Here is a 15,613-nt window from a genome sequence, read left to right as displayed (position 1 = left end):
CACACACACACACACATATACATATGTGTGCAGGTATGTGTAGATGCAGATGTGTGGATGTCCCAACTCAACCACTGTCTGGCTGCCTTAATGGACTCTTTCTTTCTCTCAGAGTGAGTGGGGACAAAAAAGAGGGGAAATGCCAATGTACACCCCCTTGAGCTCTTGGAGAAAAGGCAGGATGGAGATACAATAAAAAATAAATTAGGTCATGATAATAGATTTTCTTTAAGTATGGATCCTTTCGTAGCCAAAACAGCACCATCCACACAAAAAGAAGATATTGTGGCAGGCTTCTCCAGTTTTGCAGGGCTAAACACAGTGTTTAAAAGGGAAAATGGGATTTCCAAACAGCTTAATGAATGTTGGGTCTTCTCAGGTGTCAGGCAAAGCTAACAAGTGCAGTGGGGGTTGGAGTGTACGGAAGATGGCATAGAATATCCCAGGAAAGAAGATCATGAATCTCAAGTGGGAGTGAGTGAGAAGGAGACAGGAACTGGAGCAAGAGCCCAGATGCAATTACGGACAGTGACCATCTGAAATTCAACCATTCTGCTGCCATCTTATTTAAACTTGCTTTTGAGGCAGAGAGCAGACCTGGATTGCCTTTTGGGGGGAGCGGTTCTGTAGGGTCATGGGATGGCTTAGATTGATCGACTTACAGAGGCTGGTGGATCCTGTTGGATTCCAGTGAGATCTAGGGGATATTTGAGAAAAGACAGTCCACTCTGTCAGTGACCTAGCTGATACATGGAATAAGAAAAAACTTGATAGAGTGGCTCCTGAACACACTATCTCACACTGGAGCACTGCATGATGTATATATAGAGTAGTTGTGGACAATCAGACAGCAGGGTAGAGAGCTATTATAGCACAGGTTAGGGAAATAATGGAGATATCATTATAATGCAGCATGATAATGTGGGAGAAATTTTGGATTTTGTTCCTAGGGAGAACAAGGGAGAATCATCCCAGAACCATCCAAGGGGAACATTTCAGGACTGTCAGCTGGATGACCAATGTCCAGTGGTTTCAGTCAGCACTCTGATGCCCTTTGAGGACTTTGGGCAGTTATTCACAGACAAGAACTGTTTGTGCTGAACTTAATGTACCTTGGGTAACCACTGCATTGGCTATTAACATCTGTTTATATCAGTTTTGATGCTTGTATTTTGAGAAAGTAGTTAAAGTTCACGGATCTCTTTGTACTACTGCTTTCATGTTAGATTTTTCTCCAGACTGGTTTATGACCTCCATAGATTCTGTCTTGCCAGTGATCTCTTGTATTATTAACACCTCTGCAGATAGATTTCCTTTCCACCTCAAAGGAGGCAGTAATGCTGTCAATGCAAGAAAATTCTTGGAAGCTTGGTATTCAGATAAGGTAGCCATCAACAGGCACATAGAGATAAACAGCGTCTGCATACTATTCAAAGGAGACAAAAGACCAGAAGATCGCCTCATCAGCAATCATCACCCAGATAAGCAAAGGTTACCACCAGGCACACAATCAAGCAGCAAACATATGCTAATCAAAGAACTACCAGAGGAGCAAAACAGAACCCCCACCCCCACCAGCACTGGCAAGGCAGGCCACAGTATATAAGGAGAGAGCAAACCCCATCCCATTTTAGCACTGAAGATGTTATCTAGCCAGGTAATGAAACGTTTGCAAGAAAAGAACCAAGCTCAGAGAACCCCAAGGACTCCACAGTAATCTCTTAGCTGGTGCCCAGCATTCCATATTTACCCAACCTGGTGAACAGAATAGTAATGCTGCAGCTCCAGACAAGGTCTGCCTCAGCCCCATAACAGCAATATTGCTAATCACCAAAAATATGGCCTTTCCCCCATGATGAATATACTGGATATTACACCATTCTGTTTGTCATGTGGCTACTAAGAGCAATTGCTCTTGAAAAACTATCAGCCCTGTGCTGCCTCATTTACAGAAGGGATTCCAAGGTGGATCCTATCTAGGGCTAGTAATCTAGTGGTAACTAGATCCTTTTCAGTCTGTGAACAACTTCATATGAATAGTCTTCCACACCAAACTTCACCCCTCAACGTTTCACAGAAGTCAGCCTTTTCTGCATTCAACCTCATGAACCATTTCTTCTCTGGCCAGCTGTTTTGCATAGTTGCTGTAAAGATCTTTCAAGAAGCATGACACACAGGCAGGTAAGTTTCAAATTAAAAATTCCTTCCTTTTGATTCACATTCACAATAAAAACTCCCAAGCATTTAAAGATTAACTAAATTTCATATTGAAAATGTTTCCCCTTGCAATTCATTATATTGTTTTTGTGTATTGTAATTGATGTGTAATAATCTAATAAAACAATAACATCATAACAGAGCAAACAAAAATTGCTAGTATCAAATTCATCTTTCAACTTATACAAATAGTGAGAAACTCTCCAGCTCCCTCAAGTTGTCTGCCTTTTTTGCTCCACAAATTTCCCCCACTCTCTGGACCATTAAGCAATGTTTTTTTCTTTGATATTTGTCCAGCATTATAATGGTGCACTGCTGGACACATGTCAAAAACCTGTCCCACAGTCTTAAGTAATAGCTTGTGAAGAAGAATACAGCCATAGTGGAGAGACAAATGACAAAGAGACAGGTTTTAGAAAAGGCAGAGGGACCAAAACATGAGATAATACAGAGAAATTTATTAAATGCTGCAAGGCTTTGGCTGTATAGATCATTCCAAAATGGGGAACATATTGATAATGGGTGTGTATAGAAGAGTATGGAGCTAATCTTGAAGAACGAATGCAAGAAGAGTTTGGTAAACATCTGCTTAGGGCAGGGAAGGAAGAGGGGGTGAAAAAGAAACTCAAGATAATGACTCCTTGATAATCTGTGGTGTAAGACCGGGTAGAGGGAAACTCTGTCAGGCTATCAAAACTCTGTTATTATACCCTACAACCAAAAAATACCATTCCTGAATCCCTCTTGTGTCTGTTTCCTGACCTGGCCTACCTGAAAGGGTTAACAGTGTGCCAGAAAGCTTGCTTATTCTTCTACTGCACTTTGCAATGAACAATGGTAAGAACTGAAGTTGGAGAAACAGACTGGTTCAGAATGGGGAAGAAAGTGAGAAAAAGATGCATATTGTCCCTTCACCTGTTTAACTTACAGTCAATGTATTACAAAAAAAATGCCAAGATTGGAAAAAATTGCGGCTGGAATCAAAATTGGAGGTTGTTTGAGATTGCCAGATGCTACGACATGGTTAACTAGAATTTTAAAAGATAGGAGAATTAATTATAAAAGTGAAAATGGAATGTTAAAAAGTTAAAGCAAAGATAAAATAAACCTGCACACTTAGTGAATTTGACAGTGAAGAAATTAAAGTGATAGATAATTTCCTGGGCTCCAGAATAAAGATGGAAAATGTGTTGGCAAAGTAAAAAATTTAATTGTAGGGAGAAGATAGCAATAAATTTATATAATATCATGAAGGAGAAGATTATTTTGATGACAACAATGATCAGAATAATAAAAACAAAAGTCTTTCCAATGATAAGGTATGGCTATGGAAGCTAAACCTTAAAACAGAAAGAGAGAAAGAAGATAGCTGCTTTCAGATAATGGATTTTTGAATTGCTACTTTTTTTTAGAAGTAATTTTTATTATAAGCAAATTTTACATAGGTTTAAAAAACTCCAGAAACATAAAAGATAAGGTAGGGAAAAATGACAATACAAAAGAGTAAAATAAAAAGTGAAAGATAACAAAAAGAAAGAAAAAGAAAAAGAACGTTATCTAAAGAAACAACTTCTGATCTTTGCAGCAGTTACAAACATAGTAATTACCATCTCCACCCACCCAAATTATATATCATTGTTCCCTTCTTCCTAAAAACAAATCTTTTTAATCTATAAATCCTGAAATTACCAGTTAATTTTTATCCATTTTCAGCAAAAAGTCCATAAAGGGTTTCCAGTCTTTTATAAAAGCAATTGTAGTTCCCTCCTTAATCAGGCAAGTCAATTTAGTCATTTCTGTAAACTCAGCCATCTTCACGATCCACTCCTCCATTATGGATATTTCTGTAGTTTTCCATCGCCGTGCATATAATAGCCTCGCTGCAGTTACCATATATAAAACCAATCACCCATGAGCCTTTTCTAGTTGACTGTCCGTAAGTTCTAATAAGAAAAGTTCCAGTTTCATCTGAATGTTAATTTTTAAAACTCTCTGCATCACCGTATGTCTTTGTATTCAGTATTGTTTAACTTTTTCAGAAGTCCACCATGCATGATAAAATGTCCCTTCATGTTTTTCACATTTCCAACAGTGATTAGAAATGCCTTTACACATCTTAGACAATTTCTCTGGTGTCATATACCAACAGCACATCATTTTTTAAAAAGTTCTCTTTTAAATTGTAAGACAATGTGAATTTCAAACCTTTTAACCATATTCTCTCCCATTGATCCATTTGAGTATTATAACCCAAGTTCTTGGCCCATTTTACCATACATTTTTTAATTTACTCTTTTTCCATTTCAAACCTCAGCAAAAGTTTATACATTTTAGCAATCATATGTTCATCATTTGTACGTAATTCATTTTCAGTTTTGGTTTTATCATATTCTACTCCTGGTACTTTATATTTAGTTTTTATTAAATCTTCCTCTTAATTGTGCATATGAAAACCATTGAAAATTACATCCCTCTGCAGTCAGTTGTTCTCTTGATTTAATCTTAAGCTCCCCATTTTTCTGTACTAGCAAATCTTTATATGTTAACCATTTGTCTTTGCCTACTGTTTCTTTTCTGTAAAACGCTTCTTGAGCTGAAGCCAATAGAAGTATTTCTGAGCATAGCCTGGGTTTGTATCTATTCCATATTTGTAATATGGCATTCCTGATGTAATGAGTTTTAAAATCTACATTTACTTTAACTTTATCATACCATAAATAACCTTGCCACCCAAACCTTGGTAAAAACTATTTTTAAATTGTTACTAAGAATACCATGAATTGCAAGAAGACCCAGTTAATCCTGGGCCACATAAAGTTTTGACTGCTTCTGTAAGATGATGGTCAGGAAGAGAAACATGCATAAATTGGGCATGTGATGCAAATGGATGATAAAATTAAAAAAAAGATTGAGGAAAAAATAATGTATAAAATGAATAGATTGGATCAAAGAATTATTGTTATATCCTCAGAAGACTGATGAGTTATTACTACAGACAGATCAAGATGGCAGGCAAACATTCATACAGTCACCAAGAGTCAAACTCAATTTGATGATAACTAATTAACAAAGATATTCAATATGAGACCAGTTGAAACATTGTTGATAATGTTTAAAAATTGTTCACAATCTTTTAAGGATACTGTCTTAGGTAGTCTCAAATTTCATTTATCCATTTATAATCTATTGTAATGCCATTACTGAGACAGCAGTAGAAGCAATGTAATTACTGATCATTTTTATTAAAAAATAATTTGTATAGTTTAGACTTCAATAGCTATTTTAAAATGAGTATAGGTGTCATGCTCTGCTTTGCAACTTAATGTTGCAATAATTTTCTCTATCATTTGTTAAGCAAATGGGAACCTAATAGAAAGCAATGAGCTGAGCACTATACTAGTCCTCATTAATCTGCAAAACAACAAAGAAAAATCACAGATAACAAACATTATTTCATGTCAGTTTTACGGAATATCTTTACTGAATAAACCACAATTTGGTAGGTTCATATAATACACTATTTCATTAAGCTTGGTTTACAAACTGTAATGACTGGATTTGCACAAGACAGAATTGCCCATTGTTCTATGATTTATTGAACAAACCACAATTATATGGGTTTACACCCTAGCCATAGATCATGATTTAGAACAAATTGTGAATCCATGGAATTTGGTGGAGTATGTGGAAACTTGTCATTTCTGCTTTAGACTATAATTATCAATTTGAGAAGAACTGAAAACATTTTAAAAATAAAAATTTGAGAAAAAAAGAAGTCATATATTGCAGGGTGGAAAGGAAAGGTATCATCCACAAGCTGAATATTTGGCTATGACAGCTAGGGATTGATTCTGGAAAATATAAGGTTTCAGGAGAATTTGTAACTGGCTGGATCGCTTGTGATTCTTGCCAATTCCCTGTCACTTATGAACCTCATGGCCACATAAAATGCAGGACTGCGGTTGCAAGAGATTTATACTTGTCATTGGTCAACATGTCTGAACATTGTAAAAATAGCCCTACAAGCTGGCTGCTGGTGTATTTGATACCTGACTCTCTCAGTTTTCCAATGTTCATGTATTTGGAATATTTAAAATATGAGATTCCTGATTCAGAAGCAGCACAATGGCACCGCCCAGGAGCTTGTGACCCAAAGAGAAAAACATTTGATGTTGATTTATGGTTCTCCTTTCTGAAGGAGTGGTTCCAGGAAGTGATGGTGGGAGAGGAGAGATCTACCCTGAGAGTTTTACTCTCTACTTCTTTTTAACATCTACATAAAGCCACTGGGGGAAATTTGTCAGAACAGGATTCAATGAAATCCATATGCTAATGATCCCAGTTCTATATCTCATTCCCAGGCTGAACAGGAGATGAGGTGGAAGTGGTGACCCAATTCCTGGAGCTATCAGGAACTGGATGGGGAGGAACAGACTGTGACTGAATCACTCCAAGACAGAGTGGTGTTGGGTTTCTGGGCCTACCAATTCTAGGGAAATTCCATCTCTGACTCTGTAATCCCTGCTGAGAGATGATCTACAGTCTGGGAGTTCTCCTAGACTTATACTCCTATTTGAAGAGCAGGTGGCAGCTGTGGCTAGGTTAAATCTTGTGTGCCAGTTGTGACCGTTCCTGGACTGGGAAACCCTGCTTATAGCCACTCATGCCCAAGTCACTTCCCATTTGGACTACCTAAACATACTATACATGGGACTGCCCTTGAAGAATATTTGTAAGGTACAGCCAGTGCAGAATGTGGCAACCTGGCCAGTGATGGGTGTGTCCTGATCTATTTGGCTGACCTCACTTCTTTGGGAGATCCATGAATTGCTTCTGGATACAATTCAAGGTGCAACCTGGTTTTCACCTTAAGGATGTGACTATCTGAGAAGCTGCCTTCTCCTCTATTCATTAGCCCATCCAACCTGATCAGAAGACCAACTCTCTCAAGGTCCCAATCCTACAGAACAGTTCCAAAGTGGGTGTTTTCAGTAGCTGCCCCTATTCTTTGGAACTCTTCTGGCAGAGATTTGGTCAGCTTCAGCCCTCTTAGGCTTTAGGAAAATTGTAAAGATCCATCTGTTCCATCTTGCATAGGAGGAGGGTGAAGGGGGCTTCCAGGCACATGGTATTTGTATTTTTTGGCTTTTAACTTTCATTTTTTAATATCTGGGTTTTGGAGGACCTATATTTAGATTTATAGAGCTTTCAACATATATGCAAAATAAACAAACAATAATACAAGGAGATAATTTAGATAGCTAATAATGTATTACTTTTCTCCATCAATAAGTTTGCTAACTTGTTTTTATTTGGTTCAAGACTGCATAGTTTTGTACTAATGGCAACAAATGTCCAGTGTATCCAGAAGTTTGCTCTCAACCTTCAATCCAATGCTATTTAAAAGATGTTTAAGTATGGTTCCTTCTGTGAAAAAAAAGTGCCCCTAGGCTACAAAACTCTCCATCTCTGCTCAAAAATAATAAACCAGGCATTGTTTGCATACGTGTGGCAACTACTATACATCCTTACTATATATAATGTGTTGTATAGGATTTAAAATCAGTTTGCAAATGAATGTTTGTTTCTTTATAAAACTATGGATGTTTCCAGACAAGATGCAACTTCCCTCCCTTTTCCATAGAATTTTATGAGGAAACAGGTGATCTCTTTTCATCATTCTATTATCCCACACCATCTGTTATTTGCCGCTAGATATCTTTATTATTACATTTATATCCCATTATTCTAAAATCTCAAGGCACAAAGAGAAATTTAGAGATATTGTTAGAAGCGATCGTGTGAACATTCATTGTATACCATCTTCTTAGTGATCTACAGTGAGGTCACTAAGTTCAGCACATTTCAAATAGATCTTAAAGAACAGTCACACTGGATTTTAATGTCAATTTTTAAATAAATCACAAACAAGTGAGAGAACACATTTTATATTAAAGAAAACTACATTTATTGTAAACAAGTATAAAGTACATAAGAAATACTGTGCAAAATCTTAAGTAGTCACAAAATAGATATTACAACACTCTTTATAATTTTATATTTATTCAGTATAGTAAGACAATTGAAAAAATGATGGCAAAATCATTGTGTACACATCTAGGATTGATGACTTGACTTTCTTTGCTTCATAAGCAATCCATCATTTTCCAATTTATTTCAGTTTAAATTATATCTATAACATATAAAGGTCAATCATACTTCTATTGTAATCTATTTTACAGAAATTTCAGAAAGTAACATAGCATACTGCTTTTGTTCTTCCTTGAGGAATAAAGCTTTGTAACTCTTAAATTATACTTTAAACAAAGTGCACTGTATCAAGGTTTTGAACGTTTCAGTGATATAGAAATTTAAATGTATAAAAGAAACAAGCAACTTAAATGCACAAATAACCAAAAAACGCTGAAGTACAGCTAATAGCACTAATTGTGATGTTTTCAAAAGAAATACTAAAAAGATTATTTGATTTGCACCTTAGAATAATCCACCATATGATACCTCTTTCTCAGTGATATGCTTAAGTTATATATAATTGCTAAATTAGCTATACTTTATATACCAGGAAATGGAGATACATACACTTGATCTCAGGGAGTTGATAACCAAATTTCCATTATCATTCACAACGGAGAACAAAGCAAGTATTTCTACTTAAAAGTTTCAGCACTCTAATATTACTGAAGTTTACCCCTGATTCTGTACCATAAACTGAGATTCTGTATTTTGTCTGCAACAGCGTTGAAAACATTCCCACATCCTAATGTCTGCAGCTCTCTTTCGCTTATACCCAGCTACAGAATGCACAGGAATAGCTCTTTCCAGAACTGGTGCTGACATTTCCATTTCTCCTTCCTCAAAGCACAAAAATGCCGGCTATCCTATATGTTACGCACCCAGGAATACAGGTAGCCACTGCCTCTGTTTCAATGCCATGCCAATCTGATAGTGTAGAACCACAGATTTATTCTGCAAGCTTTTTTCACATTACCATTGGCACCCAGTTATACATTGAAAAAATAATTTAAACAGCCTCTTTAGACTGAATTATTTCATTGTGCAGCCACAGAAGTATGTGGTGCAACAATATCATTTAGCTTGCTCACTTCCATCTGCCAGTTTGGTAATTTTTTGGCTGACAAGTGGCGACGTGCATGTTTTGTTAAATGGTCACTCCTCATGAATCGTCGATTACACATTGGGCAGGCAAATTTTTTCTCTCCTGTATGTGTTCTGCGATGGCGAGATAGTTCATCAGAACGTGCAAATCTCCTCTCGCAGCCTTTCCAACTGCAGCTGAATGGCTTTTCTCCTAAAATACAAAATGTCAAGAATTAATGGTATAAGTGGGGTTTTTTTTAATTAACAGCAGAGGATAGACCTTTAACAGAGGATAGATTCTTCCTGTATCCATTTATAAACAAAGAATAGAAAAAAAAACTTAGGAAAGTAATAATGGCAGTTGTACCATAATCTAGTCAAAATCTTACATAGTCTTATAGTTCCATATAATCAGAATACAAATTATAATTTCTGTCTCCAAGTCACATCTGCACATCTTCTTGTCATATTAAATCACACTTTAATAACAACCTGTGAAGGTTGATATTAGCTGTTCTATCTTGAGCAGAAGTAAAGAATTTAACTTTCAAATTAAACTGTGAAGCTGACCTGCTCCTTCTTTTCAAGTGATTCTTTCCTTCCTTATTTGTTAGCACTGCTTCACACAAAAAAGCATAGACCAAAACATTTGGAGAGAGTTGCATAGGTGACTAACTGCATAAAATCTTTTTTATTATGCAAGAGATTTATAAAAACAGAGATCAAAAGATGTTGGATTATACTACTAGTGAATGACTCTTATATTGGTTAAATAATTCGGGTGGGGAAGGAACACTGGATTTGCTGTTACATTTTTTCACTGTTCCTAGCCCATTTGAGCAAAGGGGAAATCTCCCCATCATGTGAATGTCACTAAAAATTTAATTTAGAATTTTTCACAGTAGACAATTCCATAATAACTTACCTGTATGTGTTCTAACATGCGCCTTTAAATGGGAGCTTTTGAAATATGTTTTTCCACATCCTGGGTAGTTACAGACATGACTTCTTGTTCTGAGAGAGTCAACAGATGGAGTGATCTTTGTTGCAGGAGGGGCCAAACCAGGAGCAGGAGCAATAGGTGACAGTCTGGTGCCGTGAGGACTGATCACCGGAGCCTTGGTATTCTGAACAACAGTCTGTGGCACTACAAACATAACTGCTGCTTTGGGAACTTGAGCTCCCATGAGGACCATTGGTTGGCAAAGGTTGGATGGCAACTGACCACAAGGAGTGTTGGATACTATTGCTGTCACAACAGAGTTATTAGCAGACAATGGAACCATCTGGCAAATAAATGGCATAGAAGAGACTCCTCCTACTTGCACAGAAGGTGGAGGGGTTACCTGTGAAGACCGAGGGACAGATGGAGAGGTACCAAGTACAGTCTGTTGAAAAGGCACTGGGCTGATGGCCTGTAATGGACTTTTGGGTTCTTGCATGCCTGACAGCTTATCTTCAGAAAATGCAGTATTCAGTAAGATGCTTTTACAAGATAAACGTTGTTTTTCTTCTGTATTGTCTTCTGAATGTGCTTTTGTACTGCCATTCTGATTTGCTTCCTTCATGTTATCATCATGATACTTCCTAACATAGTCTGTTCTTGCTGGACAGGTTACGCTATTGCAAAGCTGAGCATCTGCTGTATGGCGAATGACGCTTGTTGCCTGAGCTCTCAGTATTCTCGGCACTGGAACATTTTGGGCCTCTTTAGGAGATGCTGTAAAGACTCGCTCAGAAATGTCTGGACATGGCTTGTTCTGTACACAAGATGGTGCTGGTGTTGCTGGATGGACTGACTGAGACATTTCAAGGTCAGAAGGGCTGTAGGGCGGAGTTAAACACTGAACAAAACAAAGCAAAGAGTAGTGAGCTATTTATGAGGATTTGAATGTTTGCAGATTTCAGCTTTTATCCTATAGATGCTTATTTTAGAATAATAGCCAATAAATTAAGCAGGACACAGCACTGAGCTGTAAATTAGTACTTTATAACAGAATAGTACTTACAAAAGCTGGTATTGTACGAAAATCAGCAGGAGGTAGCAGGTTGTCTTCAAAGTCCTCAGACGTATCTGAAGCTGGTGTCATTGGTCTCCGTTCAGCATACTTCTTAAAGTCTGATTTCCAGCTGCAGCTCATTGACATCAGAGCTTCCACTGCTTCAAAATCACTCTTTTCATTGGCATGATTCCAAAAACACCTCCTGAGGCACTGCTTTTCAGTAATCATCTCCATGCCCTCTTCCTAAGGGGGGAAAATGGAACATTCTTCAGTTATTCAAGTAACACACAGGTGTGGGTGTTGATCGTCTAAGCTGATTAAAAATGCAAAATCTGCCAAAAAGCCACAAAAATGAATTATATAAAGAACAACAGTAAGTTCCAATTTTCTTTTTTATCCTTACACAAGATTTATTTTTAGGATGTATAAACACAGTAATCACAATGTAACAATTATCTCTCTACTTTCTTTAAAATCAACACTATCAGGAAGCCAAATAAATCCCTTTGATTGCAAAATATTTAGAAGCTCAATTAACAAGGCAGTTAAGCTAAAATTCTTAAAGTTCAACCAAGGTAGGCCACTGTTTAAAAATCCTGTTTAAACACATCAGCGTTGGCCTTATAAGTCTTGTTCTATTTTTATAACCTTTGTCAGAAAGGGTGTAATATTTCTGTTCAGCTATGATGTAAACATCAAAATACGAGTGCTTCACCATCTTACTAGAGATGCTTCAGTAAGACTCAATTCATAGATGAGAAAAATTGAACCCAGAAACATAAACTAAACATATGGGCTGGGTTTGCGTAACATCCTGCTGGGCAAAATGCCATGGCCAAAATGGAATATGGCTAGTTTAGCTGAATCTTAGCTTATTATGGAAATCCTGCTCAGCAGAACCAACAAAGTGGATGTGCTCTGGGTCCCCTCTATTATGTCACTCAGGAGTCATGCTTTCCTCTCGCTTGCCCTGTGGAACAGCATCCTCCTGACGTCTTGGTTGTTCCCTTGGGCCGGGATGCTAAGTGAGCCCACTGGTTGATTTGTTTGGTTATGGCTTATGGTTTTGCTACTGAGTGTGAATGTGGAAGGTTTTATCTGTTTTCAGTTGTTTAACAAATTCAGTTCAGTTGTGATTTAGTCTTAATCTTCTGTATGCCACCTAGAGGCACTGCTGTCAGATGAGCAGCCATATAAATTGCTTAAATAAATACAAATAAATTGGAGGTGCAAAAATCCAAAGAACCAGCAGAGGACGCAACATGATAGCGACATTTCTTAATTCTCTGCTACCCTCTTATGGTGATCTGAATTTTTGCAGTCTACACTGGTTAGCCCTACCGCTGTTTGTGCTGTAGTGTAATTGTGGGTTAGTCAAGCCCAGGCTTTTGCACGGGCAAGAGCAACCACAAGCATGCTGACTGGGGGATTCTGAGAGTTGAAGTCCACACGTTTTAAGGTTGCTAAGGTTGAGAAACACGGTCTTAAATGCAGGTTACTAGGATTTGATTTGCACGATTTGTTAACTGCTTTCTTTTCCAGGAACTGAAAAAGTGTGCGTAAGCAAGATCGCTCCGAAAGTGGTTTTGTTTCCTGAGACCGAGTGACCCCGACGCCCCGGCTTCTGCAAAGCTGCAGCGTCTACGCGGGCGGGCGGAAAGGCTGTTCTCATGGGAATCTCCGAGAGGAACCAGATTGCCAGAAGAGGCCGCTGAGCAAGTTGGGCGCCAGGACGGGGCGGGGTAAAAACGGGGGCAGGGAGTTCCTCGCTGGCATCCGGATCTTGGAAGCGAGCCACGCTCACCTCACAGCGCCTCCGCCGTGACTCACTCCGGCCCCCGAAGAGCTCGCCCCCTCGTTCGAGAGCGGCTCCATCCTTCTCCCATTGGCTCCCCGGGTCAGCCAGCGCGGGCTCTGATTGGCCGGCCCCGCTGAGAAAGGGGGTGGAGACATGTGAACAAAGCGTGATCGGGCGCTGCTCCGCAGCCGTCGGGAAACGTGAACTGGGCTTTGCCGCGCCGCGACCTTTCACCCACTTCCGCGCGGCCTCCTCCCCGCTCTGCTGCTCCTCCCCTCCCCCCGCGCCGTTCACAGCTCGCTCCCACGCCTGGAAGCAACGCCGGGCAGTGGGCGTGCGAGCGGGCAGGCTCGCCGGGCGGGGCGGCATCCCGCCTTCCGAGAAAGGCTCCGATACCCGGGCGTGGCGCGACGGGCAGACCTTGGCCTCCGCGACCCGCCGCCCACCTCCCCGCGCCAGCCCGATTGGCTCCACAGCCGCGGGCTCGCCCCGTCCACAGCGCGGCGGAGGCGCTTCTCGGACGCGAAAGGCGCTGGACGGCTGAAGATGCACGTGGGCAGGACCCGCGGCTGCTGTGGGAGGGGTCGCTTTTGGGGCGGAAATTCCCGCCAAGGCCGGTCGCAAGAGGTGGCGGAAAGGCGGCGAGGGAGGGGAAGCTGCCGGGCGGGCGTCGCGCTCCCCCGCAGGTGCCTCCCGCCGGCTCTCGCCCTGCCTCTCCCCGCCTTCGTCACGTCTCCCGCTGGCCCCGCTGGAGGCGCCTCTCGGCCACCCCGGAGTGGCGCTTCCTGACCCGCTCCGACCTCCCCGGCTAAAGCCAAAGCCGCCCCCGCCCTCCCCTTCGGCTTTCCGGTTTCCCGCTCGGCCTCGCCACCCGCGCTGACTTCACGGCCCTTCCCTCCCTCTCGCCGGGGCTATTTTGAGCGGCCGTCCGCCCTTGTCACGCCTCGGCCTTCCGAGGCTGCCGCCCTGCCCGCCTTCGCTTCCCGAAGCAGCCCCTGCGGCTACCAGCCCTAGCTGCCCTCTCGTCTCGCCCCCCACCCCGTCCATGGCTAGCTGAACTCAACCAAGCGCCTTCCCCTTCTCCCCATCGTCGTTCCTCAAGAGTCTCCCGGCCCGCCAGACCCCGAGCTGCCCGCCTCCGGTGCAAGGCACCGATCCGTTCTCCCTCGTGCCCTCCCAGGGCTCTCCATTCGCCCCTTGGGGGCTCTCTCTGTCTCCCGGACCCCCAGTTTCCAGCAAAGTTCGCTTTTAATCCCTTTGCCAATTCCAGCGGGTTGCCTAGCAACGTTTGTGCTCGTCCCCACTGCACCCCATTTTGCGGCGCACCCCCCTTTGTCAGAAATAGATCGCTCTACTTGTCCCGCGGCCATCCTGGAGCTCTAACCCCGCAGGCTCCCCACCGTGGCCCGGCGTGCGAGCCGCCTCCCGTCTCCCTCCGAGGGGCTTCTTACGCTCTCCCCAAAAGCCCGTTTTTTACACGCTTCGCAGGGAGGTATGTATAAGACCTCCTTCTGCGCCGCCTTTCTGAACAGATTGGCCTTGTGCACCTCCTTCCGTCCCGAAAACAAGATTCTCCCAGCTGTTTGTTTATCCTGCTCCGAAAAGCGATTTTTTCCCAACCAGCTCAGAGCAGTACTTACGGCGTGCTGGAAAGCAGACTCCCCAAAATTTAGCATGACTCCGGCGGAAAGCCTGCAGCGTCAGGCGGCGGACGGATGCTGAACGAGCGGGCTGCAGCTATTGACAAGCACCGTCCCCTCCCCGCCCCGGGCGCTCTCAGCTCGGTGCCGCTTTTATTTTTCTCTTTTTGTTCGCGGGCAGCTCCCCATTCAGGTGGTGTCTCCCCAGCTTAGCGTAGGCGAAGGCGGGCGCAGAACCGGCCAATCACCTACAAAGGTGTGTGAGGCTCGGGCCAATGGGCGAGCGGGGGTCACGCGTGATCAGCGGCTGCCCGGCAGCGTGGAGAGGGAGTCATCCCGGCGTGTACAAAAACCGGCGGCGTGTCCCAGCGCAGCTCTTGGGTAAGTCCCTCTTGCTGGCTGAGTCAGTGTCACGTCTCCTTCCCACCCCTTCTCCTCCTCCTCCTCCTCCTCCTCCTCCTCCTCCGGATCCCTGCGGGAGAGGCGAGGTGGGCAGCGCGGATCGTTTGCTTAATAGCCAAAGAGCCGTGATGGGACTCTTCCGGCAGGCACCTACATCTCTTACAGACAAATAGGCCCATAACGTCGGAGAAAATCCTTATTGCGCGCAGTTTTAAAACGCTACTTCTTTGGAGGTGGACAGTGTCTTGCGGCGTCTCAAACGCAATGCGTCTTGTATTTTGCAGCTTAGGTTTTCACTGGCTAAAATGAATGATCCGTGTGCGTAAGATTCTCGCAGGAGTCCCAGCTAATTAGTAGCTTTTTTTGAAAGAAGGGTGTGCTGTTTGCTGAAGAACGTGGATATGACCTTGGTAATTTTGTGCACTGGCGATGGG

General features: G+C 42.0%; 1 protein-coding gene across 1 annotated transcript; it reads right to left on the bottom strand.

The window, feature by feature from the left end:
- Positions 1 to 8,186: 8,186 nt before the first annotated feature.
- Positions 8,187 to 14,965, bottom strand: KLF10 (KLF transcription factor 10). Its single transcript, XM_007427595.3, has 4 exons — positions 14,778 to 14,965; positions 11,346 to 11,582; positions 10,262 to 11,180; positions 8,187 to 9,547 (listed from the first exon to the last, which is right to left on the bottom strand). The coding sequence occupies exons 1-4, from the start codon at positions 14,811 to 14,813 to the stop codon at positions 9,288 to 9,290; spliced, it is 1,452 nt and encodes a 483-aa protein (XP_007427657.2). The 5' UTR covers positions 14,814 to 14,965; the 3' UTR covers positions 8,187 to 9,287.
- Between the last annotated feature and the right edge of the window lie 648 nt (positions 14,966 to 15,613).

The sequence above is a fragment of the Python bivittatus genome, unplaced genomic scaffold (genome assembly GCF_059951505.1).
Source record: "Python bivittatus isolate LINGU-HERP-01145 unplaced genomic scaffold, Pbiv_v1 ctg000590_np1212, whole genome shotgun sequence".
Classification (NCBI taxonomy): domain Eukaryota; kingdom Metazoa; phylum Chordata; class Lepidosauria; order Squamata; family Pythonidae; genus Python; species Python bivittatus.
This window is presented reverse-complemented; position numbering and strand designations above follow the sequence as displayed.